Source organism: Xiphias gladius, chromosome 1 (genome assembly GCF_016859285.1).
Source record: "Xiphias gladius isolate SHS-SW01 ecotype Sanya breed wild chromosome 1, ASM1685928v1, whole genome shotgun sequence".
Lineage (NCBI taxonomy): Eukaryota > Metazoa > Chordata > Actinopteri > Istiophoriformes > Xiphiidae > Xiphias > Xiphias gladius.
In genome coordinates, this window is record NC_053400.1 from 27,766,222 (window position 1) to 27,791,249 (window position 25,028).

The 25,028-nt window shown below is 39.2% G+C and overlaps 4 protein-coding genes across 6 annotated transcripts in view; 2 read left to right on the forward strand and 2 right to left on the reverse strand.

Annotated features, from left to right (window-relative positions):
• Positions 1–2,558, forward strand: part of LOC120795117 (A disintegrin and metalloproteinase with thrombospondin motifs 7) — a 69,823-nt gene extending 67,265 nt beyond the window's left edge. For both annotated transcript variants that reach the window (XM_040136677.1, XM_040136685.1), the window contains one exon: positions 1,875–2,558. In XM_040136677.1, the coding sequence (XP_039992611.1) occupies positions 1,875–2,020 (146 nt within the window). In that variant the 3' untranslated portion in view covers positions 2,021–2,558. The remainder of the gene's footprint in view (positions 1–1,874) is intronic.
• A 2,521-nt stretch (positions 2,559–5,079) lies between these two features.
• Positions 5,080–11,786, reverse strand: LOC120795148 (calmodulin-like protein 4). Its single transcript, XM_040136757.1, has 5 exons — positions 11,719–11,786; positions 11,575–11,605; positions 11,147–11,287; positions 10,155–10,343; positions 5,080–7,097 (listed from the first exon to the last, which is right to left on the reverse strand). Exons 1-5 carry the CDS (start codon positions 11,719–11,721, stop codon positions 7,000–7,002), a joined length of 462 nt encoding a protein of 153 aa, XP_039992691.1. The 5' UTR covers positions 11,722–11,786; the 3' UTR covers positions 5,080–6,999.
• cln6a (CLN6 transmembrane ER protein a) lies at positions 11,486–25,028 on the reverse strand. 2 transcript variants are annotated; one of them, XM_040136742.1, is made up of 8 exons: positions 24,850–25,028; positions 22,762–22,882; positions 22,522–22,620; positions 22,112–22,300; positions 17,999–18,054; positions 15,859–15,981; positions 14,499–14,784; positions 11,486–14,388 (listed from the first exon to the last, which is right to left on the reverse strand). In XM_040136742.1, the coding sequence occupies exons 1-7, from the start codon at positions 24,915–24,917 to the stop codon at positions 14,514–14,516; spliced, it is 927 nt and encodes a 308-aa protein (XP_039992676.1). In that variant the 5' UTR covers positions 24,918–25,028; the 3' UTR covers positions 11,486–14,388; positions 14,499–14,513. The 2 variants fall into 2 exon arrangements, with proteins under 2 accessions (XP_039992676.1, XP_039992666.1); XM_040136732.1 differs by having other exon boundaries at positions 11,486–14,392.
• Positions 24,355–25,028, forward strand: part of LOC120795126 (neuronal acetylcholine receptor subunit alpha-7-like) — a 38,341-nt gene continuing 37,667 nt past the window's right edge. Inside the window, exon 1 of the mRNA XM_040136719.1 lies at positions 24,355–24,410. The gene's annotated coding sequence lies outside the window, so the exon portion shown is untranslated. The remainder of the gene's footprint in view (positions 24,411–25,028) is intronic.

Here is a 25,028-nt window from a genome sequence, read left to right on the forward strand (position 1 = left end):
AAATAACATTGCACTCTGCAGCAGGTTTATGACTGACCTACACAATGGTCTGTTAAATCCATCAGCTGTTGCCTCCGCCTCTCATGAGACACTGACATTACTCACCTGAACTGAGATTCCAGCAGGAAAGTGTAGGTTGGTTTTTTCATTTTTTTTTTTTTTAGTGCTCGTGGGAAATGAAAGGACAGGTGGTAAAACTAACTAGCCTTCCTGAAGAATGAATGAATGTTAGTTTTACTCTTAAATGAGGAGACGGTGAGCAAAATACAACAAAAATAACAGACTGTGAAACAGTGAGCGTCTGATGCAGTGTAATGATTCAGGAGGATTAATAATTTCATGCTTCTGTTGGAAGTGCTGTGATTTAAAGGACGAGGCAGCAGACATAAAAAAAACCCCTTGCGCTGGTTGATGGATACAAATGATCCTGTGCATATATTTTCAAAATATATTAGATCACGCTGTAAACCCTGTCTCGGTAACTGGTTCGCACGTAAGGCGTATGAACTGGAGAGTGGAACAGAAATAGAGGGAGGCCCACTGTTCTTGTGGTACTGATTATCATCTGCCTTTGAGCAGACTTGCTGCTGAGACAGAACAGGAACAACGCTTTGTGTGTGCCAACCGTGTTCTGTGGGAACACTGATACTAGGGTCAGATTTTGGTGCTAACGGCAATGTAAATTATAGTTTCACACGTTTGTTAAGTCAAACAACACCTACATGCCTAAATGTACACTGCAACCATTTTTGGTTGCTGTAATTGTTCCTTCTTGCCACGTTGGCTACCAAGAGATCCTTTCATAACGCACTTCCAATGTAATGGATGGAGATAAAAAATAAAAAAAAATCAGTCCTTGTTCTGTGCAAAAATCTTTCTTAATTTCTAAAGTAATTTAAAATTAGTTTACCTGACTCCATAGAGCTCACTGGGAACATATTTTTGTAGGGTTACATGAGACCAGGGCTACAGTGGCGCTTAAAACTGAGTTTGTGGCCCACCGTGACTGAACGAATGTAGCTGAAATCTGAAACTATGAATAATAACAAAGACAAAGAAACTGTATCTACGTGGTATGGTCACGTCTCAACAATAGGCCGTCTGCTTAGTAAGGTTAGTATTGGCAACGATACCGATTCTGTGTATCGGTAGAATCAACCTACTTGATTAGTCTAACTCAAACTGTCGACGCCTCATATCGTATCACCTCATATCATCAATATTTGTAAACAAAGTTTACTCTGTGTCGTGTACAGATTCAAGGTGTCTTGTTTTATTTAGTTTATCCACTTAGTTTATCTAACTTGCCAGAAATTTTTAAAAGACAATACAGAATAAACTAGAAAATGCACTCAGCAGAGTGCAGACCTCCGCCAAGCCTTGTCTTACAACACACACCAGACTTCAGACAAAAATATTCGAATTCATAGTAAATGATCAGGGTCTGCCCAAAAATGCAATGGCGTCTTCCCTGGCCCATTCCTTATCCCCCCCCACCAAGATCGCTGCCAACCGGTTCCGTAATTTTTGCGGGATCCAAACAATCTGATGAACAAACAATCCAACCAACCAGCAGACGGACAGACACGGGCGACTACATAGCCTCTCTGACAGAAGTAAAAGTCAGGGACAGACATTCTAACATCTGTGTTAAATCAGTGACAAAAGAGCATGAGAAGCACGTGTGGCCTTTTCTCACATCTGTCACTGTTCAACTTAAAGGACCTATCTCACGATGTTCAGAGACTCACAGCCCTCACACGGCGCCTGTAATGACGTAACAGTCGACCATGTATGAGCTGAATGAAGTCCGTGTTTCACCTCTGTATGTAACCTCTCGCCCCCCCCCCCCTCCTCCTCTGTCACCCCCACAGGAGCAGCTTGCCTTCATGATCGGCTGACGTTTCGCTTCTGCCAGACTCTCCGCTGGCTCAGCCGGTGCCACCTGCCCAATGTGCGAGCACAGTGCTGCAAAACCTGCAGCCAGCATCCACGCCCCAGCGTCACGTCTCGCCGCTGAGGTGCGACAAACTAACCACTCACATGCCTCATCGGCAGGAAACACTGACTCCACCTGATTCATCTTAAGTCAACAATCTGAGCCTTTTCTTCACCACTACAGACTAATGATGAATTAGTCCCACTTCCAAACTCTGCACGTCTGTGCTGATGAAATTATTAAATAGGGCTGAAAGTAATTGGAAAAAGTCATTGAAAATACAACAAAGCGTAGCCTTTCTCTTAGCTATACAATGAGAATGTAAATATTTGTTTGGACTTTTTATATTACACAGTCCGACCAGAATGACATTTTATGAATCAAGATTTCCTTGTAACAGATATGGCGCCACATAAAATAGAAGGGTCGCCTATCTATATATCAAGGTACAATGCTTTCATTTTATTGACAGCGGCACAAACTGTACAGATTGAGAAAGACAGGTATAAAAATTCCTTGTGTGGTTTTACGCGTGATGTGGTACAACTGTTATGAAGCTAGAAATAAGTGGTGCATAAATGCTTCGCGTGACATTAATAAACAATTGACGGTTTACTAAGCTGCTGTTGGCTCATATGCAGTTTACAATCGCGGTGGCAGAGTCACCATTGAATCTCGTAGCAAGGTTTGGAACAGTGGGTCGTTGATTTCAGAGAGAAGCAGACAAAAGCATCCGTATTGACAAAATGTTGGACAAAACACGTTTTTCTCAGGAAGAAAGTTGAAAATGATCTAGAACTGGTGGCCATCACATAAACCGAGAGCGTCGTTACATTATCTGGGAGAGTCACGTGTTTCTGTGTTCAGATTTCGTTAAATAAAAAATCTAAATGGGGCCAGATGCAAAGCTTGAAAGTTGCATTTGCTAAGCTGTGATTGGACAGTTGCTGTTGAGGGGTAGCAAACGGTCAGTTGAAACGTTTCATATCCATAGAACCTTGTAAAACGCCTTTTTGAAGCAGTTGTATCGGTAACAGTTGTGTATCGTCACATTTTGGTTTTACCACAGTTTTTTTTCTTTTTTTTAAGTCACAAAGTAAAATGTAAATGTGAAAAGTGGAGCTGCAGGAAATACTTGGTGCTAGAAGCCACACAGGCTCCAGACATTTTGGGTCAGGTATTGGCAGGCCCAGTGCCTTATCTACTTGAATATTGGATGATTTGACGTCATTATTTTTATTAACCACTTGATTGAAATATCAGGTCAAATTCAGCATTTCAGAATAAATGTTTTTTGAAGCGATTGTGAAAGCGTTCAAGGTGGAGGGGAATCAATTGAGTAACGTCGGTTTTAGGTTTAGTGACGTTAGTTGCAGACTTAGGTATATACAGTATTTTATACTTTTACAAATGTGGTTTTTAGTTGCTGATTTTTTCTTGTATTGGAGGGAACTAACCTCTTGACACACTCATTCGTATTTTGTACTCATTCCAGCAATCAGAATCGTTGTGGGCACAGACACGTGTAGTACGAACGCTGCAATTCAGACTCTTTTCAGCAGGATTTGAATAGCAGCTCAGACTTATCAAGGAGGTCCAGCCAAGGCAGCTGCAGTGCCATCGTATTCTCCTGTACTTCGTTATGCTGCTTACTGTCGGAGGTTAAGAAAAGGTATGTTGAACAAAAAAAACAAAAACAAAAAAAATCAATCCTTGAAAAAAAAAAAAAATTCACATTGTGGTTTCGTAAAATATTAAACGTTGAGATAAGGTGCCCAGAGGGTGCGTCGTCCCATGCACACAGTTGTTGAAGCAGCGCTGCAGCTTTACGCAACGTTAACAAGCCTCTGGAGATATGGTTCTGTAGATGTAAAGGTCATCTAATCTCAGATGTTTCAAAATCTCTTTGTTGAGTAACATACGTGTTGTCCTCAGGCTACTGTATACACAAACAACACACAAACCAAATTACAGTTGGATTGTCATACGCAATAAGTGATTATTATTGATGTGTTTGAAAGTGAATTTTTCTTTAAAGTTTACAGGTAGTGCAGGTAGCAAGCAGTTTAAACAATGTTCACATGCTGCCTTGTTCAGTTTGCTATCTCAAAATTACATTCATTTGGAATTGTGCTCAGGATTCAGTTGATTATGCAATAAGCTTCTCCAAGTGTTTGATTTGAGTATTGATACGATCAAACGCTGCATACAGCTAACTATTTTGTTTCCGGCTGACCCTACGAAAGGGTCTTTGGTTTGTTTTTGACAGCTACATACTAGCCTCTTTTGTGACCTCAGCACCCTATGTGCACTATTCGTCCACATAGGGTTCCCTTAGCAAACATTGGAAAAGTCAAAATGGTATTTTTCTTTTTTTATCTGCTATCCAGCAGCAGCTTGTATCGTTATGTGACTGAATCACGATGTAAACTACGGAGTGCTGAGATCACAGATGGAGTTAAGCTACAGGATGCCATGCTAACTCTACATCATACTCATATAAGAGAGACTGATGCTAAAGCTCAAAGTCAAGCAAAAGTCTGACTCCTTATCGTGTAGGAGACAATGTGTGTCACTTTTACAAAATAAAGGGTTTCATGAATGAAGAACAGACGGGTTTGGCAAATGTACCTGGTAAACCTCCCCAAATCCAATGAAGAGCAAATCCAATGAAGAGCAAGACAAAATTATGAACCTTTGACATAGTAGCATATGGGACCAGGTAACACCAGGTGACTAAGGCTGTTTTAAATGTAAAATAATCTAATTAGCTAATGTTATGCCACCCTTTCAGCTCTGGTAGTAAAGGGAGTTAGTCAAGCATGCTAATGTTTACGTTGGAGCAGAAAGACTGTTTAAGAGTCCTTTTTACAGCAGACATTTTGACATGTCATGGAAGGAGACACACAGGTGAACTTCAGTACACTTAAGTGGAATGCGGACATCATCCGTGTTGTTTGTTAAACCTGTGCTTTTCCTGCAAGGAGAAAATATCTGCTGTAAATAAACGGCCTTTCTATTCCTCACACATTTTCTCGTGTGTTTTAGTTTTTGGAAGCAAAAAAAAAACCCACCCACCCTGCGTAGTTATAATCGCTGAACTGATTGGACAGTCAGGGGAGGGGTGTAACAAAGGGTCGATCATATTGGTAATTGACTGTACATGCACATTTATTAACATATTCCCCCACTGAAATACAGTTGATGTTAGACTGCACGGATTATATAAGCCTTTAACTGCAACTAAAATCATAACTTCTTCTCAATTTAGTTTGTTGAACTGTTTTTGTACTTTCTGTTTTTAAAGATTCAATTTTTGTACATTTGGTGATTATGTTGGTTTCCAAGCACAAAATCAAGACTCTAGCCAAGTAGCTAATAGGATGCTTGGTATGTACAGTATTTCTCAAATTGAAATGACAATCTCACAGTCGTATTAGGTAATAAACACACTTTTCAAGATAGTCAGTTGGCTAACTACAATCTCTTAACAAAATCCCACTGTAAACTTCATTTTAATGACCTGTTACTAGGCCATACAACAATTAAATGTTTGGGAGGAAATGTTATTCATTTATCTGATAGAGATACTATGTTATTACATTATGGATATTTATATACTGTGCTTTATACTACTAAATAAATCTTGTGAAAACATTTTATGTCAGTGGTCTTCATAAGAAAAAAGGGGATTCACTTATGTAACTTGTAATATCCATGGTGATATCCAGTGTCAAATGCCTGAAAATTATGCATGCGGGACTTAAGATGGCAGAACAGCTGAAACATCAGAAAGAGAGAGAGATATGGCTGAGGGCTTTAAATACAGGTGTTTCAAGTAATCAAAAAAAACCTCCACAGCTTTTACCACACAAGGTTATGAAGAAAAAAAGCAATTTAATACTGATGTGCGGAAAGTCGATGGTGCCACATGAAGGAAAAACTACATCATGAAACAAAAGGTATCGCTCACAAGACTTCAGAAGTACATGATCAAAGAATCAAACTGGACATTAAATTCAAAATTGATTTGCTTAGGTGGAAGGTCAGGCTTGACGAAAGGGGTACTTAGAATTTAATGGTTTTAAAGGTCCTATATTGTAGAAAATGAGATTTCTATGTTCTTTTCTGATTATTAAGCAGGTCTAGGTGCTATATAAATACTGTGAAAGTATCAAAACGCTTTATCGACGGAGAAAAGCACACAGCCCATATTCAGAAACTGTGCCTTAAAACGTGCCGTCAGGACGTCCGTAACTTTGCGATGTCACAAAGAAACAGTCATGGCCCTCAGACATGCCCCCAGCATGGCCCACCCAGGCCCACCTTCCCACCCTGCAGGATTTGGTTTCTCCGAGTGTTTACCTGAAATTTGCGATATTTCACCCCGACGCCGCGAGATGATCCGGCGGTTTGCACAGGAACCAGGCCCAAGGCTCTGGTGTTTAGCTCCACACCAAGTCCAGCCGGAGCATTTCAGTCTGAGTTTGACCGTCTGTTCGGCTCATTTCAGCGCTGACTGCCTATCTCCATTTGCCTTTCCTGGTGAGTTTTTGTTTTTGTTTTTTAACCAAGCTACAGTAGTAGGCTGAAATCTGTTACCTGTGGTTGGCCCGGCCGTGCGTCACCCAGAGGAGATGAGATGTAAAACTACACTGAGATGGTTTTCGATACTTAAAACCACAGATAAACCTTATAATGGATATCAAAACTTCGAATAAAACACCATAAAAGTGTGAAATATGGGACCTTTAAAATGTGATCCCATCAAAGAATAAAATGCTAAACCATATCATACACTGTTAGTTATGATAGAGTATAACAGCAGTGCTTCACAGTGGGTTCAGTCATAGAGGAAACCAATGGAAAGAGTTGGAAGAAAGTAGTTCTGCATTTAATTAAATAATCAGGGAATAATCATGAAGAAAAAAAATTAAGTGAATGCTATTTTCAGTCTCAAAATTTTGCAAATACAGAACTGCCGTTCTAACCATGCAGATTTAATACAGTTTGTGTTCAACTGCAATCAGCCGTTATTTAGCAGTTCTTTCCTTGAAAAATCAGTAATCAACAGGTGGCAGCGTCACCATCCGGGTGAACTCTTCATAGTTGACAGTACCGTTTGACTTGACGTTTGTCTCTCTGAAGAGCTCATCCACTAGACAAAGAAGACAGAGAAAAAGGCTTAATAGGTCAACCTGACAGACAGACAGAGTGCTACATGGAAACTCACTTGTCTGCTACGGTTATTCAGAACTCAGGTGAACTCCTGTGGAAAAGAACAGTTTGGCCTTAGATAGTCTCTAATGGTCTCTGCCGGTGGGAGTTTTTGACTATGTGACAACAACCATAACATCTCTGGCGAGCCAGGCTGAGTGCGTTTGTTATTCCTGGAGTTGTCATTAAATCAAATATGCTCTGTGAATAGCAAACCTGAAATCGTTCACCTTTTTGTTGGGGATTTTTACCCAGTTAAAAAAAAGCTCTTCAGTGTTTCTAATCCAGTGAATTTTAACAATTTGTTAACTGGAGCAACTGTTTTCCAAAAACCACCAGAGAGCCAAATCCTACCATAAACCTATCATGAGTATTATTAATATTATCTGAGATGTTTAACACATTGGTGGAATGTAAGTAAGCATATTTACTCACCTACTGTATTTAAGGACAATTTTGAGGCACTTGTACTTTACTTGAGTGCTTGGATTTAATTAATTAGCAGTTACGTTGGAAATTAAGATTTTAAATGAAAATATCGGTTTACTTTATACAGTGTGATGATTTGTTATAGATTAAACTACAAAACATTACATATCTTGACTAGATACAACAGTAAAATATTAATTAATCAGAAACCATAATTTAACAATATTATAAATCTAAATCGCCATTCTCACTGCTGTAGTAGAGCTCTGGCATCTCAATTAGTCATTCTTCCTGCAGTGAAACTGTCTAAAATCTCCTGAATGTTCAAACTGGTGTATTACAGCATCAACAGTGAGATCAGTTTCACCACAGCTGCTTCAAGTTACTACAGTTAGGATCTGAACGGCTTCAAAGCCCACTGTCTGCTCTTTTAGTATAGTGGCATCAACATGTGCCTCAATAGTTTAGGGATTCACCAACGTGATGGATGCCTCCCCACTGGGAAGCAGCGTCATTTTGATGTAAACTGCTTCATGTGCGCAGCAGCCATCCACAGCCAGCCCTTTGAATTAAATCTTAATGTTGCTTCGAGGCCAGCAACTGTGTGAATGACAAAGTTTGGGCTTTGAAACACAAACGCCATCAAAAATCAACCCCAGTGGCTCCCTGCAGGAGTCCCCCCATCAAACTCTCTGCTTCAAAACTGTTGGACAACTGTTTTCATTACTTCACTGCTGTCAACAATGTTAACATGTCAGCAAAACATAATCCACTGTGTCTTTGAACTAAATATAAATATAAAAACTCTGGGGGGGAAAAAAAACAAAAAACAAAACTTGTGAGCTGAAATGCTTAAAGGAATCGTTAAACATTGGGGGGAAATACATTAATCAGCTTTCTTACCAACAGTTAAATGAGAAGGTTCATACAACTCTCATACCTGTACGCTAAATATGAATCTATAGCCAGCAGCCAGCTAGCTTATGGTAGTGAAGACTGGGAACAGGGAAACAGCTGATTAACAACTAACTCTGACCAAGAAATAGTCTGGAACATAAACCCCCCATCCCCCTGAAAACAGTGATTTGTCATTTTTACACATCAGTTTTTGTACAAGCTAAACAAACAAGATAACGTGTTAATTGATGAGCTTTAGAGATGTCCCGGTAGGTGGATTTTGTTAGTTTTGGGCAGATCCAGGCTGGCTGTCTCTAGCTTTTTCCAGTTTTTATGCTAAGATAAGGTATCCGGCTGCTGGCTGTTGCTTCAAACTTGGTGCACAGATACCAGAGCATTATCAATCCTCTCGAACTATCGGAAGGAGAGCAAATAAGCGTTCAATATCACCAACATCACCAAAAAAATATTTTACTCCAAATAACAGTGCATGCTTAAACTTTAGTTGTTGTACTACATATATTGAGCTTTTTTTCAAAATATTCAGATCTGTACATCTTACCACTACAGTTTACATCAGCCTGGCAATAAGACATTAAGTCTGTCTTCGGGAATAAACACCTGAAGATACAACCCAGTATACCACAACAAAGACTGAAAAAGAAAAACCAATTATGTCCTGATAGGAAAGGGGATAGTGGGGTTAAGTTTATGAGAAATGGAGTAAACACCAGGAGAGAGGAGCTATTGTGTGCAGGCAGGTCGTAGGACAGCAAATAATTGGGCACGAGTGTAGTGGCTTTAGGGAAGCAGCTTCTAATTCCCGGGGCGACACTAAGCCAGACTTGCTATGGCCAGGGTCACTGGACTGATTTCTTAAAAGGGCCCGCGGTACCATGGGAAGATACAGAAGATGTGAGTCAGGAAAGGAAAAGACTCCAGCGTGGTGAGTTGCCAGGTGAGGCGGAGGGGGAGAGAGCCTGGCGAGCTCATGTCAGCGTGGTAGACGTTTGTCCCTCTTCATCAAGGGTAGGCTAAAAACACAAGTTACAGTCTTATCTAATATAAATAGGTTGATTCTGAAATTCCCCAAATCCCTAACCACTCCTTACAAATTCTTTTTTTTTTTACCCCTGGTAGTCCACCATCTGATATTCCCTGCAGTCAGAAAGTATTAGAACAGTGATGTGTTATTCATTATTTTGGCTCTACTTCAAATATAGTCTATTTTTAGCAAAATAATGACTCTGACATGCTCATTTAAGGGTATTTTGAGGTGTTCACATCCATATTGGGTGAACAGAGTAGGACTCGTAGCACTTCTATTTTTTTAAGCTCAAGGTCAGCACTTTAACTTCATAGTTTCAGTTCAAATCCAGTGTGTGTATATTACATGGCCAAATAAACTGTTCAAACACACAAGCTGCACCGCAACTCTGACCCAAACATCCATGTTCTCACTTTGGATTATAAAACGATGTATGACAAACTTTTATTGATTGTATTGATTTAAAAAGTAGTCTTGATAAATTTTTGCTGTAGCTCGGTAGCAACACAGCTTCCTCTAGTCTTTTCGCCGTTGGGTTTTCTGTCACAGGTGAAAAACAGCCCACACCTTCTGCAGATTTTTCCCTTGAAGTTGCTCACTCGTTAGGATCAGCTTGTACTCTACCTTCTTTGTCTGTGAGCTTCTCTCCTAACATGGTGAGCTTGGCTCGGAGCTCAGATGCTTGGATGTATCCTTTCTTCTGCTTGTCTGTCATCCTCAACGCCTCCAGGATTTCTGCCTTGGGATCTTCCTGTTGTATCTGCCTGTGCATCATTGTCAGGAACGAAGAGAAATCCAGCTCACCTGTCTTTTCTGAACATGAACGTAGCACAAAAATTAGGTCTGTGCCATGTTGTCGTGAAAAAAATGATGCACAAGCTGACAGACAAGAGCTGGATTATATTTAACCAGTGCAGTAAAACTGACTGTAAGGGCTAGTTGGGGATAGAAATACTGGGATTGTGAATTAGAAAAGAAAACACGGTTTTGGAAAAGGAAAACCTTCCTTTTTGCTCTTGTGAGGCTTCTCACTTTTTTTCAATTTAAGGTTTTTTATGGAGTTTTTCCCTATTTATTTTGAGGGTCTAAGGATATAGGGTGTCATACTGCATGTTGTACACATGGTTAAGCTACCTGAGACAAATTTGTGATTTTGAGCTATTTAAAAAAAACTTGAATTTTTTTTTTATTTTTTAACCAAGCAAAGCAGCAGGTATCTTAAGTTATTATGTGCCATTATGTTGTCATTTTTCTTTTTTTTTTTTAATGCATAACAGACCTTCTAAAGATTTTACAATAACCTAATAATAACTTATAGCGAAAAAATATTATATATATTCAACTAAAACAATTAGAGTTCTCTATAAGCAACACCCAAAGTAACCATACTCAGACAATTAAACAAAGTTAAAAACAAAAAATTAAGTCCATCTCCACTCTTATTCCTACATTCGGCCCGTATGGTACAGGGATGGGTGAAGGGTGTTACTCAAAGACTTGAGAGTTTTAGTGTTAGATCTGTTTTGACTTCTTTAACTACTGTCAGTCTGAACTAGCTCTTACAAGCTTGACTGGCCTGCAAACAAAGCGGATTTACTGTGTGGTTTGTACCTTACCAATTTTGTGAACTTGCAGATGTCTTTCAATCTCACCGAATGTGGGGCTTGTACCCAGGCAGCGCATAACTGTGATCAGATCTTTGGCAACAATCTTGCCCTTTTGGTTCTTGTCATACAAGGAGAAGCACTCCTTGAACTCTTCAGGGGAAATGGTAAAAATAAATAAATAAATGTATAGACATTTTCAGTATAGCTTGTCCATCACACAATAGTAGGTTAACTTAGAAAGACATTGTCCTTACTTCATAGGAACTAATAGGACTGAACAAGGTCAGAATTTGATCCTTAAGTGTTTTCAAAACTAATTTTATTTTTTTCACCATGTATTGGTTACATTTGAAAAAGACAGATTAGCAAATAGTACATTTCAAGCATCAATAAACACTGGATGGAAAACAACATGTGGTGCTGTGGAATACTCTTACCATTGATTTGAACTGGTGTGAAAAATTTGGCCTGGAACGTGACAAATGTATGGCATCACTTGGCAGGTAAGTACAAAAGAATTGATATTACATAAGAAAATACGAGACTAAAGCTTCTTAATGGAAATCATTTCTTGCGCTTACCATTTTTGCAGTTCCTTTGTTTCTTTCCAGGAAGGAGAGAGTTGCCTGTGGCCTGCGTCACCTGTCCCTCCACCCCTGTTTAAAGTCCACCACCTGAAAGCCTCTACGTAACTTAATATGTGTTGCTGTGGAAACGCAGATACCAGATCCACAGTGCTGCATTGTCCTTTCCCTTTCAACTCCTCCAATAAAACGAAGGGACGAATTCTTAATCACTCACCCTATGATACTACAGTGTCATATAATAAAAGGAAGTAGCTTGTAATCACATAAATGGCAGGGTTTGGAATCACTTTAACTATATGTGTAAGGACAGTTGATTTAAAGCACATTCAGGGTCAAATAACCAGCAAGTAGAACATCAACTTAACATTTTGATTAAGATAAACAGACGTAAAATCTAACCAGTGAGGAGACGGTAACCAAACCGTAACTACAGAGTATTTTCCAAGCAACAAAGTGATCTTAAGCAAAGGAACGATGCTATACAAAAATTAACAATGGCAATTTTTACCTTAAGAACAATTAACTCTAAAGGCAAAGGTGTTCAACATTTAAAAAACATAGCAAATTAACTGTGTATCAGTTAAATTCTGTTTTATAAAAAAAAGTTTTCATTTGTATGTTAAAATTCATCTGATCTTCAGGTGTCCTTGACTTTCTGAATAATGTTAAAGCTTCTGTACAATAGATTTCTTTTCATTTCATCTTTTCATTTCTTTTCAACACTGTTATATTGTACATCCCTTACACATATAATGCAGTAAAGAACAATGACTGTGTGTTGGCAACAGGGCTTTGATATAATTCAAGTAAATGTCAACTCTCTATTTAATAATACAATGACCGCATCTGGAAACAACAGTTGAGAGCCCTCATGTCTAAATCAATGACAATATACATTTCACCAAAATCTGACAAAGCGTGAAACCTTAAATACCTGAGATTTTTTTTTGGTACATTATAGCTTTAAAACAGTCCTCCATTTAAATTTTTGTTTTTAAATCCTGCTTGAAAACACATTTTTTATAGACTTGCCTTTCTGAATAACCAACAGAACCTGCTTTTTATGTAATACTGCTCGGTCATGTTACCATCAGACTTTGTTACTATTTTTACATTATCTTTTATCTTGTTTTTTTCCTTTTATCTTTTGGCTTTGTATTATTATATATGGCTGTTATATCTTTTCTGCAGGACTCAAACTGATTTTTAGTTTTTTGTATCTAAATTGTTCTTTCAAGCTGTTTTTCTTCAAATGTTACCCTCTATCTATATCTTCTTATTAAGTTTGTTTATCTCCCTGACAAGTGCTATGTAACTTAAAATATTTTTTTTTAACCAGTGTGTTTGGTTAATCAGTTGGAATGACTGCCTTCTTGTTCTTCTTTTCTTTCTTGGAGGCCCAGGAGGAGAAGCAGTTAATTTACTGAACATCCTGACACTTTTTTCTCACAGTTTGTGAAAGATCAACCTCAAAGCCTTCGGTAGTCGACTGCCTGGATTCTTTGATGAGGTTAAGCAGGGTAAGAATTTTTTTTGGTTAAGAGGCAGTTGTACTACTCTATTTATTGTCAAATGGTGAGAATGTCTAATGCTGCTCTGTGTTTCTACAAAACTGGATCACCAAAGTTGCAAAGCTGGCTTCAGGTTGTATGGGGCCCTAAGGTGGCTCCTCCTCCATTTTAACCCAATCTTGAGCTCACTTTTGCCGCCAGCGTGTTAATCCCTGCCCTGGTTTTACACCTTCAATTAAATAAACTAACACATTGCCATTAAGGCTAATTAGGGCTGATAAAAACACAAGTACGTAATGATGACAAAACTGCCAGCACATCTTATATGATTCCCACACAGTACAAAATGGTACAGGAAAATCTTTTGTTGCTTACTGCTAAAATAGTGTCAACAATAGTGCCTACTGTATACTTCATAGTTTAAATATATAGTATGTATGGGAAAGTGCAACTGGGGACATGTGACACACAACCCCAACAAAAAGCGCTATGCGGGGCCTGCACACACAGAATATGACACACATGAAGGTGTAATGCCATCAGATTTTGCAGGATCACTCGGCACAATGTGTTTTTAAAGAGTTTAAGAAGATTAGATCAAAATGCGGAGTGTGTTCTGAAACAAAAAATAAAATGGTGGAGGTTTGTTTAGTCTGAAATGGTTTGTTTCATCGTGAACTGTAATAGCTCCCTTTTGCCTTTAGCGTGTTAATCCCCACCCTAGTTTTACACCTTCAATTAAAAATAAAAATAAAAATACGAACACATTCTCATTATTGCTAATTACACCAACGTAGGTAATGATTACAAAACATGATTGCTGATATATTCCTCTCAGATAGCTAACATCAGGGATTTTGAAAGGAAAATGGGATCAAAATTCTGAAAATCTTAAACATTAAATTGATTTTTTCCCCCCGAGATTCATTAAAGCGTAAGTGTCATATATGAGCAGTGCGAAGCCTCAGTTATTCCTGATAACCTCCCGTATGTGACATGCACGCAATGGGTAGTCTTGGCCCATAGCACTTTATGACATGTATCAGTCTCAGATATCATGTCATAAGATCTGAAAGGTGAAAGGCTGTCGCACATCAACAATCTTCATCCGTCCTCATTGTTGTCCGAGTGCAGCCAGTCTGTCACAGGAAATCTGGCTGAAGAAAGAAAAGTAGTGCATCAGTCAGTTCATACAAACATAAGTGGAACCTGATGTCAAGGCGTTCAGAGACATTTTTTCTTCAAACACAAAGTAACACAGACCTGGACAGGTGTCCGTCAGTGGTTATTCTTGATGTGTAAGGTGTAGTAGGACCAGGGTTCTGGCACATAAATGAGTCCAGGGTACTTGCTGCGCAGCACCGGGTCATTCCACAGATAGACCACCCACAGTGCCACCAGCAGCACAGTAACACTGAAACTATAGAACAGGAACAGGCCATTGCTGTCTGGGCTGAGGTCTTTACGCTGTTGATATATCATCATGGCAACCATGGCGAGGAAGGTGAGGAGGAAAAGTTCGGTGATTTGTCCTTCAGTGACCAAGTACCTTGGAGAAAGAAAAAGCAGGAGATATCAGAGGAATTCAGAGAGAAACGCCAACTATTAATTAGGGACACATTACAACTGCAACTCTTGCTATAACCAGGCCATATACTGTATAAGCACAAGCACAATACTGCTAAGTTTAGAAATCTGTTTTACAATGAAATTGTTCACTTCATTTATTACATCAGCCAGTAAAAAGTCACTGCTGTTTGAAAAAAAAAAGCATATTTTTTAGGTTTCTGCTAGTCAGCTGCTCTCAATTTCCACAAACATTAAAACTGTCCTGGTAAACATAGTGATTTAAATTGGTTTTGTCCAACATTCATTTTGGTGATTATGTAAGTGACCCCAAGCTGTTTTTATAATGATGCACACATTACTGTACATTACTACTCTGTTTACTGTCAATCAACTGACAGGAGAAGGAACAGCTGCTGTACACAGGAGGGCTGTCATTGTTAGCCTGACAGAAACTAATTAAAAACAAAAAAAATAGGTTGGACAACCTAAAATTTGTATTTTTAAAAAATGTAATACTGAATGTTTGCTGGTTTAACATTCACATTTAAATGTTACTGTAGAATGAAAACTTAATGGTTTACCAGTCATTTTATAGAACCCATTAAAATTGCTACTATCTGTAATGTAAGATCTTTTGTGTGTTTATTAATTCATGTATGAATCTCCTCATTCACATAAGCATTATACTGTATATTATGATAAACCATTTCCAATGTAATTGCCTTCTTAATCCTGTAAATTCACGTGGTTTCTTCATATCTGCGTATACTGTAGCCATTCTGGGTTTTTTTTCATGCCAAAGATATCTTTCATTCAGTCTTTTCTTTAACACACTAAGTTTTGCTTCTGTTGCTATGCGTTTCAACCCCCTTTTGCTATTTTTGGATTACAAAACTTAGTTGAAATCCTCAGAGAGAGTACAGAGCACCTCTTATATGACGGGCAGGTTACTGCAAAGCTTAATGGATGGACCTCAAACTTTTTTCCTTTAACATAACTTGTATGTCATGTATTCATGGAGAATATGCACAGAGGATGTAAAAAGGCGACTGACCAATAGTAGAGAGCGCTGGGTCCCAGCAACAGCCAACCAGAGACGGGAATCTTTTTCTGCTCTTCTGCATCTGTGAAGCAGCCGGTGAAGTAGATGAATAGAATAATGAAGAAAGGAATATACCTAAAATAAAACAAGAGGCAGACTTATAAACTGTACTAGGGACTGTGGACACTGAGATTCTTAAAAGGACAATGCAAAACCTATTCAAGAGGTGCACTATGTGTTTATCTGCATAATTCTACTCAAGTTGTTTGGTTAAACCTGTCATCTATCAAAAGTCCTAAAAAAAAGAAAAAAGAAAAAAAGAACCTCATCTCCACTCAGCACTAGGACAGCTCCAGCACAATCTTCAAAACAAACCCAGCAGGGCAATAGCTGAACCAAAAGCATTTAGCTAACCCTCAGGGCTGACTACGTGACTAATTAATAAATACTGTACCATAGCTCTAAAAACAGTCTAAATTTACAGCCAGGGTCCAGTTGAAATTACATATCAGGACACATCAAACACAGTTTCTCTCAACCATTAAACCACTGTTCTAAATTAGCATATCAAACTGCAGGTTACCATAGGAATTCTACTTATATCAAACTTTTTTATTATCAGTTGTGCTGTAAAACAAAGTAAACCGACTAAAGCTGAAACAATTAGTCAATTAATCCGGCGACAGAAAAATAATCAGCTATTATGACAACTGAATAATCCTTTCAGTCCTTCCTTGAGCAAAAGAAGTGAAAAAATGCCAAACATTCTCTGATCGCACCCTCTCAAATGACAATGAAAACATGCCACCTTCAGCTCTGAGAAGTTGCGATGAGCATTTTTTCGCTCTTTTTCATGTTTCATAGACCAAACAATTAATCGTAAAAATAAGAGACAGATTAGTCGACAAAAAGAGAATAATAGTAAAAATAGTAAGCTGCAGCTCTAAACCCAACCATGGATCCAACTGAATAAAAACCAACTTTAAAAATCAAATGACAATAGTCTCTGATGAGTGAAATTGGCAAAAGAATACTCTCTGTCAAGTCCTGATAATTACTATCCACAGCTATCCAAAGAGCCTCCAGGAGCACAGGAACAAAGAAACGACAGAACCTCTCTCTCTTCTCACAATCTGGTGCTGAAAACACTGCAGCGTTACAGATGAGTTCATTTTCAATCCAGAGACTAAAAGGTGACTCAAACTTAGTCCCTGAGTGTTGCTGCTTTTATACTAGCATCCCTTAGAACTAGACTGGACTTTGGCTGATATTAGTTTGTCACAGATAAATCAGTGTCAGCATATATGTTTGCCACTAAAGAACAACAAATGGTAGTACAAAATGACAATGATATTTTGGTTTATTTAGATTTCTAAGAATACAAATGTGTGAGGGGGTGAAACGAAAACCCCTGTATAGTGTATCCTCCTGGATTTTATGGCAATTTGTTTTGCCAACTCTGTGTGTTCTGTCCAGGGGTGCAATACTGAAAACACACCCACATCAGGGTCACCACATACAACAAGTTCCATCGAGCCCAAACTGAAATTTGGGCTCGATGGGTCTTATTAGCCCACTGAGCTACTTTACTGCTGTAAAACTAAAGGCGTATATTCATAAAATGAAAGCCAGGGAGAGGTATACCTCTTATTGTTTATAATAAAACCCCATTCCGCCAAACTTTTCAGATCTTTTTTTTTTTTTTCCCCCAAAACAGACCCAGTTATCAGAAAAGGTTTCTCTGATTCTGCCCCTCTTTTCCTGCATTTTGTAGGATTCGTTTTTTCAAACTGGCAGTAATCAGTCTTTTCATTCTAAAGTCTGTTTTGTATTTAAAGATATAAAAATTGCCATAGATTCAAGCACACTGATAACTGGCTGCAATTTTTATGGTCTGCACGGCGTTAAAATGATCTAAATCTACTATTGCCCGTGCCTCGATGTGTTTCCAAAAGACACAATTTTGATTAGCGTCAGATTTATCATTCAAATTTAAACAGAAGGAAGTGAACAAACTTTGATTTGATACATAGCAAACCATTCAGTCCCATATTCTGCTGCATTCCGGTCATTTCCCAGTACTGTACAGTGGTCTCAGACTTATGAACCCCAGTGTATATGCACAACATAGATAATCGTCCCAAACACATACCACATCAGGTGTCCCAGCTGTTCATCATAATAATACAGCAGCTCAAAAGAGTCAATCTGTGAAGAAAGGATGAAAAGGTTATATTATTACTGGAAACTTACTGCAGCATTAACTGGTGTTACAGCGGTACAGTGACTCATTCTGCATCAGTAGGAAAACACTATGGCTCTCTCTGCCTTATGCGACAGTGCCACCTACTGTTCAAATACCATTTACACTACATAATGCGAACTGAGTAGAAATCATATCTACAGACAGATGGCAAAAAAAAAAAAAAAAAAAAATTAAACGAGTGGGGAAACCTAACAAATGCAGTGGTTTTCCTTACATCCAGGTAGAATGAATGATTCCTACAATTTCTGGTTCATCTCACCTTCCTCTTCCTCTATTTTGATGTTAAAATCCCATTTAAGCACTTGCCTAACCCTCTTGACTTTGTGCACATTTTACTGTTCAATATTTTATTTTAAACAGCATTTAATTTAAAAAAAAAAGTGTCTAAAATTATTCTACAACGACAGTATTCGATCAGAGTGAAAAGCTTGATGTGTAATAATATGAAATTACAACAAAACATTATCTTGTCCTCATTAAAGGTGAATGCTATTCCATTACTTTTAACACTTTACATTCAAATTAATGCCCCTCGGGACCTCTTCATTCAATTTTATTATGCAGCATTTAATTTCTTCAAAGAACTTCTCTCTTCTATGGATGGCACCTGACTTACTTGTAATTAACTTAAAAAAGATGCATTGCAAATTATTATTGCTTTTTCACATGCATCAGGGCACAAATCTGCTCAAATCACTCAAAGTATTATGAATGCACACACTGGAGACATCCAGACTGTTTTAAATTCAAAAGCCTCATAAAAAGTAGTGAAGGTCTAAAATTTTTGCTCTTAAGAACAAGCAAATATTAAAATTAATGAATGGTGGGTTTGAATCCATGCAATTTCAATTCATCATCAAACAGAGGCATCTTTAATCAAAGTACTATGTAGTCACAACTCAGAATTTTAATTTGATCAGACTAATCTCAAAATTCTATCGGATGGCAGCTCTGGAGTTGACAGTGAAACCTAATTTATTTGTTTGTGTCGGTTTATCAGGCTTTGTGTCGGTTTATCCAAAGGGGCGTGAACCCCCCTTTGGATTTTGGATTTTGGATTTTGGATTTTGAGCCCAGCCCATAGGGGATGCTACAAATACCAAAATCGTCCCCAAAACCTGTTGGAAAAAATCTCACAAAATTTAGTGAATCTGATCTTGGGCAAAGTACTAACCAAAATCTGAAGTGGCATACTGATTGTGTGTGTGGGCGTGGCCTATTCATAATTATGTGCCATCTTATGCCTTTGCTCAATTTGCTGTGAGCTAGAACGAGCTAGAGAGCATGAAACTTGTTAACATAACCAGAAATGATGTGCTAATGCTTCCCATGAAATATGATTACAAATCGGCCTGATGGTGGTGCTATAATTAAGTCAAAAAAATAAATATTTTGAAATAAATATTTGAAAAGCCGGCCCTCCACACTGTGAATCCTATTTTCTTCAAACTTGACTCACATCTACAAGTCCATATACTCAATATATATTATATATAAAAAAAGCCTCTTGGACCATGAAATTCTGCAATGATGAATTTTCCACCATTTTAAATTCTTTGAAAAACACATTTTTTACATCTCTTCCTAAACTGTAGGTCTGATTGCCACTGAATTGTCTGTAGATCATCATTGGACCAAGCTTATCAAAAGATGCATAAAGCTTGTTGATATTTTATTTAGTTTTCAAGATGGTGACAATAAACTTAACAGGGGGCGTGGCTTAGCAGGAAACCAGCCATAACTCACTAACAATTTGTCCAGTCATCATAAATCTGGGTACATATCTTCAGGTCATGTTTGGGAATAGGTCTACCAAAGCATTTTGAGCCCGACCCATAGGGGGCACCACAAATACCAAAAATGAGTACCTCAAAACCCAACAGAAAGAATTTTACCAATTTCGGTTTGCATGCTCTGGGGTAAAGTAATAACAGAAATCTGAAGTCCCATATTGATTGGTGCAAGTGGGAATGGCCTATCATATATTTGCTCATAACTGATGATGCCTGATTAAACTCACTGGGGACATCCTGCGGTATCTCCTTAACATTAACACCGAGTTTCGTTCAAATCCAATGAAGGGGGGGCAAATCGCAGAACGTTTAGTGTGGACGTTTGAAAAGCTGCAGGCTTTGTGATGAAGAAACAATTGTGTCACTGGTTTCACTCCTTCTTCAAAACAGAATTAAACTAGCTGAAGTGACTTTGCTCGGCTTTTTGCAGCCTGAAACCCAATCCTTGCTAGTTGCGGCTTTACTTTTCGGCTGCTTCCTTCTGTTGTGTGCAAAATGGATTGAGCCCAGAATTGCCTCTTGCAGCTATATTTATATTTAGTGTTACCTTAACTTATAGTTCAGTTTGATACATTGAAAACAGAGAGTCTGGCTCCTATGTCAGTGATCAAGGTAACACCAAAACTCACACAATAATAAATGTATTACACCTATAAAGGGACATGACAGATGCTTACTATTCCTTGACCTGACAACCTTGCACTAAAAGACATGTATGCCACGACCACAAGTTCACCAATAACATATAAAGTTTTATGTAAGAGATCACTGAATGCAAGAACATACAGTGTAATAGACCCTATATGCCCATTGTGATGGTACCTGTGGTTTTACATGCACGTCAGTAACTTGATTATTGTTAGCTTTCTGTAGTAACTTGATTTCTGACACATCATGGAAATCAGAAATTCCAAATCCTCTTTTGGATTAGGAGGATTACAAGAAACCCAGATGATACACAGCATGATATCTGCTAGAAGAACCTGATTTCTTCTGATGGTCTGATGCCGTAAAGCCATAACTCAGTTTCTAACCAGGCTTTTATGTATGTCGTTACATAACAAAGACACAGCAAAGGGAAAGCATCAGCAGTGTGGTGTGATGAAAAGGTTATTTCTGGCAACTGTGTGTGATTGTATCAAAAAATAAACAAACACAAATTCTAACTAAAACTGACCTGAAACGAAAATAAGTGTAAATCATTCAGTTTTCATCGCAGGATAAAATTCAGGCATATGTGCACAGTAAAAAAAATGAGTATTCACTACAGCACCTGTGCTTGCTGAGCTGTCAGTCAAAATGCTCTGAGCAAGAAAAAAAAAAAAAAAGGAAAAAAAAAATCTCTTCCAGCTTCAGCATCACATGTCCCTAAACAGGTTTCTTATGTAACATCCACTTTTAATACACTTATAATACAACAATCTTGGTGCAAAGGTATTGTAGGAAGTGGGGGAGAAATCAGATACATGTAAATGCTGGTTTTAGAGTGATCAGGGTTATTGCAGTACATGTAAACCTGTTTTATCACTTCTGGCCTTAACCTTATTTCTCCCATTAACCTGTTTCCTTTTGTGCATGTAGACAGAGTCACTAATGGTTGCTCCACTAGTCAGGAAAGATACAACAAGACATTAACCTTCAGAGCTTGGGGTCAAAACAGGCCAGTGCTTAAAATCTTAACTTGAAACAAATATACATCGGTTTACCTATAAACTCAATTGGTCCTGCTTTTATCCTTTCCCTGATATGCCATACGTCAGCCTACGGTATCTTGTTGATAACCACATCACTGTCAAAAGACATGACAGCAATGAAGGAGCAGAGAGAAAAATAAGCTTCACTCCCACATGGCAGGATATATTCTGCTAGATCAAACAAGTGCGGCAAGACATACTGTAAGTTTTGTATGGTGGTGTCCTCAGTTTGTGTCATATGCGGACAAGAAAAGTTCCTTTTTGTTTTTTTGGGGTTTTTTTTAGAGTCACTGAACTGTGCCTGGAGAATCATGACAAGCAACACAAAGGGGTTTTTTTTTGGAATGACATTTTGACAGGTGATGTAGAATTTATATAGGTGCCAGTACTTCTATCACCCATTAGCCCAAGATGGCCAGCAGATAAAATACCCGACATACAAAATGTTGACAATTTTCTCAATGTATTCCAGTATTCCCAGTGCGCCCCACTCAAACAAAATGGAGTCCTACCAGCGAAGCAGGTTTCAGGTCTTTGATGATGGGGTTCTCCCTGACTGACAGGTGCAGCTGGTAGCCGCTCAGGATGAGCCGGTGGTTGATGGAGTCTCCCACAAGGTGGATGCTGGCTCCCATGACAAATGTGATGACGCAGAGGTAGACTACTGACCGAGGTAGCGCCCTGGGACTGCGCTCAATCAGCTGAATGGAGAAGCAACACACACACAGAGACATTACATTGTATGAAAGATGTTTTTGTGCATTTTGCATTATTGTCCATGTTGGGGGTCTGTTGATGGGTTAGTAGGTGGGCTTTCTTGGAATGTATTGTATGGGCTAGTAGCTTTATTGTCACATACTGAATAGTCTCTGCATTAGTCTCTTTCACAATCATCACAGCATTTTGTTTTGTTCAGACTTACCTTGAGCATTAGGAATGGTGTTATGAGATTGTAGGCCATGTGGAAGTAGTCTCCAGCACTGGGCTTGTTCAGGGGAAACCATTCAAGAGGAAGGATGATCTAATACATATGATACCGAAAAACTATTGGTTTCCATTGTTCCACAAAATTGGGTGTAACCATCCATTTTATCATTTCTTTTGCACTATTTAAAACTGCATGAGGTGCTGATTAATTGAAATGTGCACTGAGCCTCCTTACCATGACAATAGGCCTTCCAAAGTCCAGTATCCAATTCTGCAGGGTAAGCCAGAACCAGAGGTCTAAGTGGAAGTGCTGTCTTTTCTTCTGTGGCACATTTTCCTTTGAACTACTGGGAGTGCTGTCAACACACATTTAAATTGACTGTAAGTCATTTTAATAAGGCAACATTACAAATGCAAAGGGCAGCCCAGAGGCTGAGCATTTAACAGACATGTTAGGAACACTGTAGTATTTTAGGTTTACTATGCTGTTTACAACTGAAGTGCACTCATGGGAAAACACGTGGTCGCCTTTGCTGCTTTTTATGTCTACTTTGTCTACTTTATTACTGCTTTAAGTGATGGGCCAATTAAAAAGAGAATTAAAACACCCTTCTTTCAGTATTTTGCACTTACTGTAAGTGTACATATATTCTAGCAGACTGGTAAATACGTAAAAGAGGGAAAGGGGGAAAATTGCACAATATAGTATATCAATACCATCACAGATTCAAGGAAATGGTTAAATTACTGTTTTTGTTTATAACAATAGTGTGAAATTGTGTCTGCACTCTTTGAAATCACTGTCAGATAATGTTTGTCCCAGCGGCTGTAGATTTGCTGACCCTATTCAATTTATTGTGCATCGTGTGCAGCGTTGCAATTCCCTATTGCACGCTGATCACAGTCCCTAAGAGGATGAGTGCGGCGGGGACGCACTGTGCGTACTTCAGCCCTGCCTGTCAGACGACGCAAGAGGAACACACGCTGCTTGTCAACACCAGCAACACACATGTGGACTACTAATGGAGCTGGTAACCTCCTCCGACCTCTTGCCCGAAACCCCTCTCTCGTCATTCAAATATCCAGACAGTATTCGAGAATGGAAACATGGGTCACGAAAACGCAAATCCTGATCAGTTGACACGGGTTTGTTTTGTTTTTTTTGTGTTTTTTTGGTAAAACTCAAGTGAAAGGAGCGTCACAGAGGACCGCGCAGTCTACCCAGAAAGAGAGGGAAGGGAGCCGGGATTAGAGTTAAGCAAAGTCAGCTAAGACTACTCCTCTACTCGGCCTAGTTCTGGCTAATGTGCGGCTGCAGGAGAATAAACTGATGAAACAAGACGCAGGCTCGCTCGGCAAACAGGAAATCAGAGACATTTGTGCCCACATCTTTACAGAGACCTGGCTCCATCACAACACCCCGGATCTCGCCAATGCACTCGATGAAAGTACACCAGACCCCGTAAGACCAGGGGCGGCGGCCTCTGTGTTTACGCCACGGATGCCTGTTGCTTACACGCGGTCAGAGTGGATAGACAGTGTTCCCCAGTCTATGTCGAGTTTTCCATGTTAAGATGTCGGACCATATTATCCACCCCAGAGATGCTGTTTACATTCCCGCAGATGCAAATTCAGTAAAAAAATGCACTGCGGGAATTGTGTGAGGTCGTCAGCAGTCACATGGCAAAACGACCGGGTGCTGTTTTTATTGTAGCTGGTGATTTTATTCAAACAGACCTCAGGACGGTTTCACCTAAATCCCACCAGCATGTCCAGCATGTAGTGTTGGTGGAGTCACGAGGTAACACCAACAGCAGGGGAAAAAAGAAAAAAAAAGACTGTAAAACTTTATAGCAGCGAAGGAAACCTGAAGACAGGAGGAAGGTAACACTCACCACCACGAGCGCCACGTCTCCTTTTATGTCACATGCAACCGCTGGAGTGTTTTGACGGTCACTCCCTGTCGACTAACAAACGGCTACAAGTCTCCACGACAACTCCGCTAACGTTAGGCTAGAATTACGTTCATTTTCGACACTTTAATTCGCGCCACCGACAGCGCACCGGCACCTGCGCGTTTTCCTTTCGAGCGTCCAACCGTTGCCTGCAGTCGCGCCGCCTCCAGTATTCGTTCCCGGACACGGTAGTCGTGGCTACACGAGATGTCACAAATAAGTTTTTGTTTGTTGTTGGGGTTTTTTTTTTTTTTGACATCCCACCATTTCCGAAGCTTCTGAACCGACTCTGCTTTCCTCCCCTGACGGCAAAGCAAGGGGCTAAGAAGGTATCAAGAAAACGTTAGCCTGGCGTTACGCGCACAAACCTATTTTGTTTTGTCCTGTGTAAAGCGTTGCCTCGACGTTTCCGCGCAGAGTGCATTTTCGGCTCCATGTTAGCTATAGGTGGTCTAGCTGACGGTACTCCCTGACCGTCCCGCGGTTCAAACGATGGAAAGTTAACGGGGGTTCAACTAGCTACAGTGGTTACACATCTCTCTGTCAA

What these genes read in the sequence shown, in the direction of transcription:
- cln6a (XM_040136742.1), bottom strand. Translation starts at nt 24,917, where the DNA reads ATGGAGCCGAAAATGCACTCTGCGCGGAAACGTCGAGGCAACGCTTTA. An exon ending in CAGCTGGGACACCTGATGTG is followed by an intron (nt 15,982 to 17,998) that starts GTATGTGTTTGG and finishes GTTTTATTTTAG; the next exon opens with GTATATTCCTTTCTTCATTA. An exon ending in CCCAGCGCTCTCTACTATTG is followed by an intron (nt 14,785 to 15,858) that starts GTCAGTCGCCTT and finishes TCTTTCTCCAAG; the next exon opens with GTACTTGGTCACTGAAGGAC.
- LOC120795148 (XM_040136757.1), bottom strand. An exon ending in CACACCAGTTCAAATCAATG is followed by an intron (nt 11,288 to 11,574) that starts GTAAGAGTATTC and finishes TTTCCCCTGAAG; the next exon opens with AGTTCAAGGAGTGCTTCTCC. An exon ending in GAAGCTCACAGACAAAGAAG is followed by an intron (nt 7,098 to 10,154) that starts GTAGAGTACAAG and finishes TTCTTTGTCTAG; the next exon opens with TGGATGAGCTCTTCAGAGAG.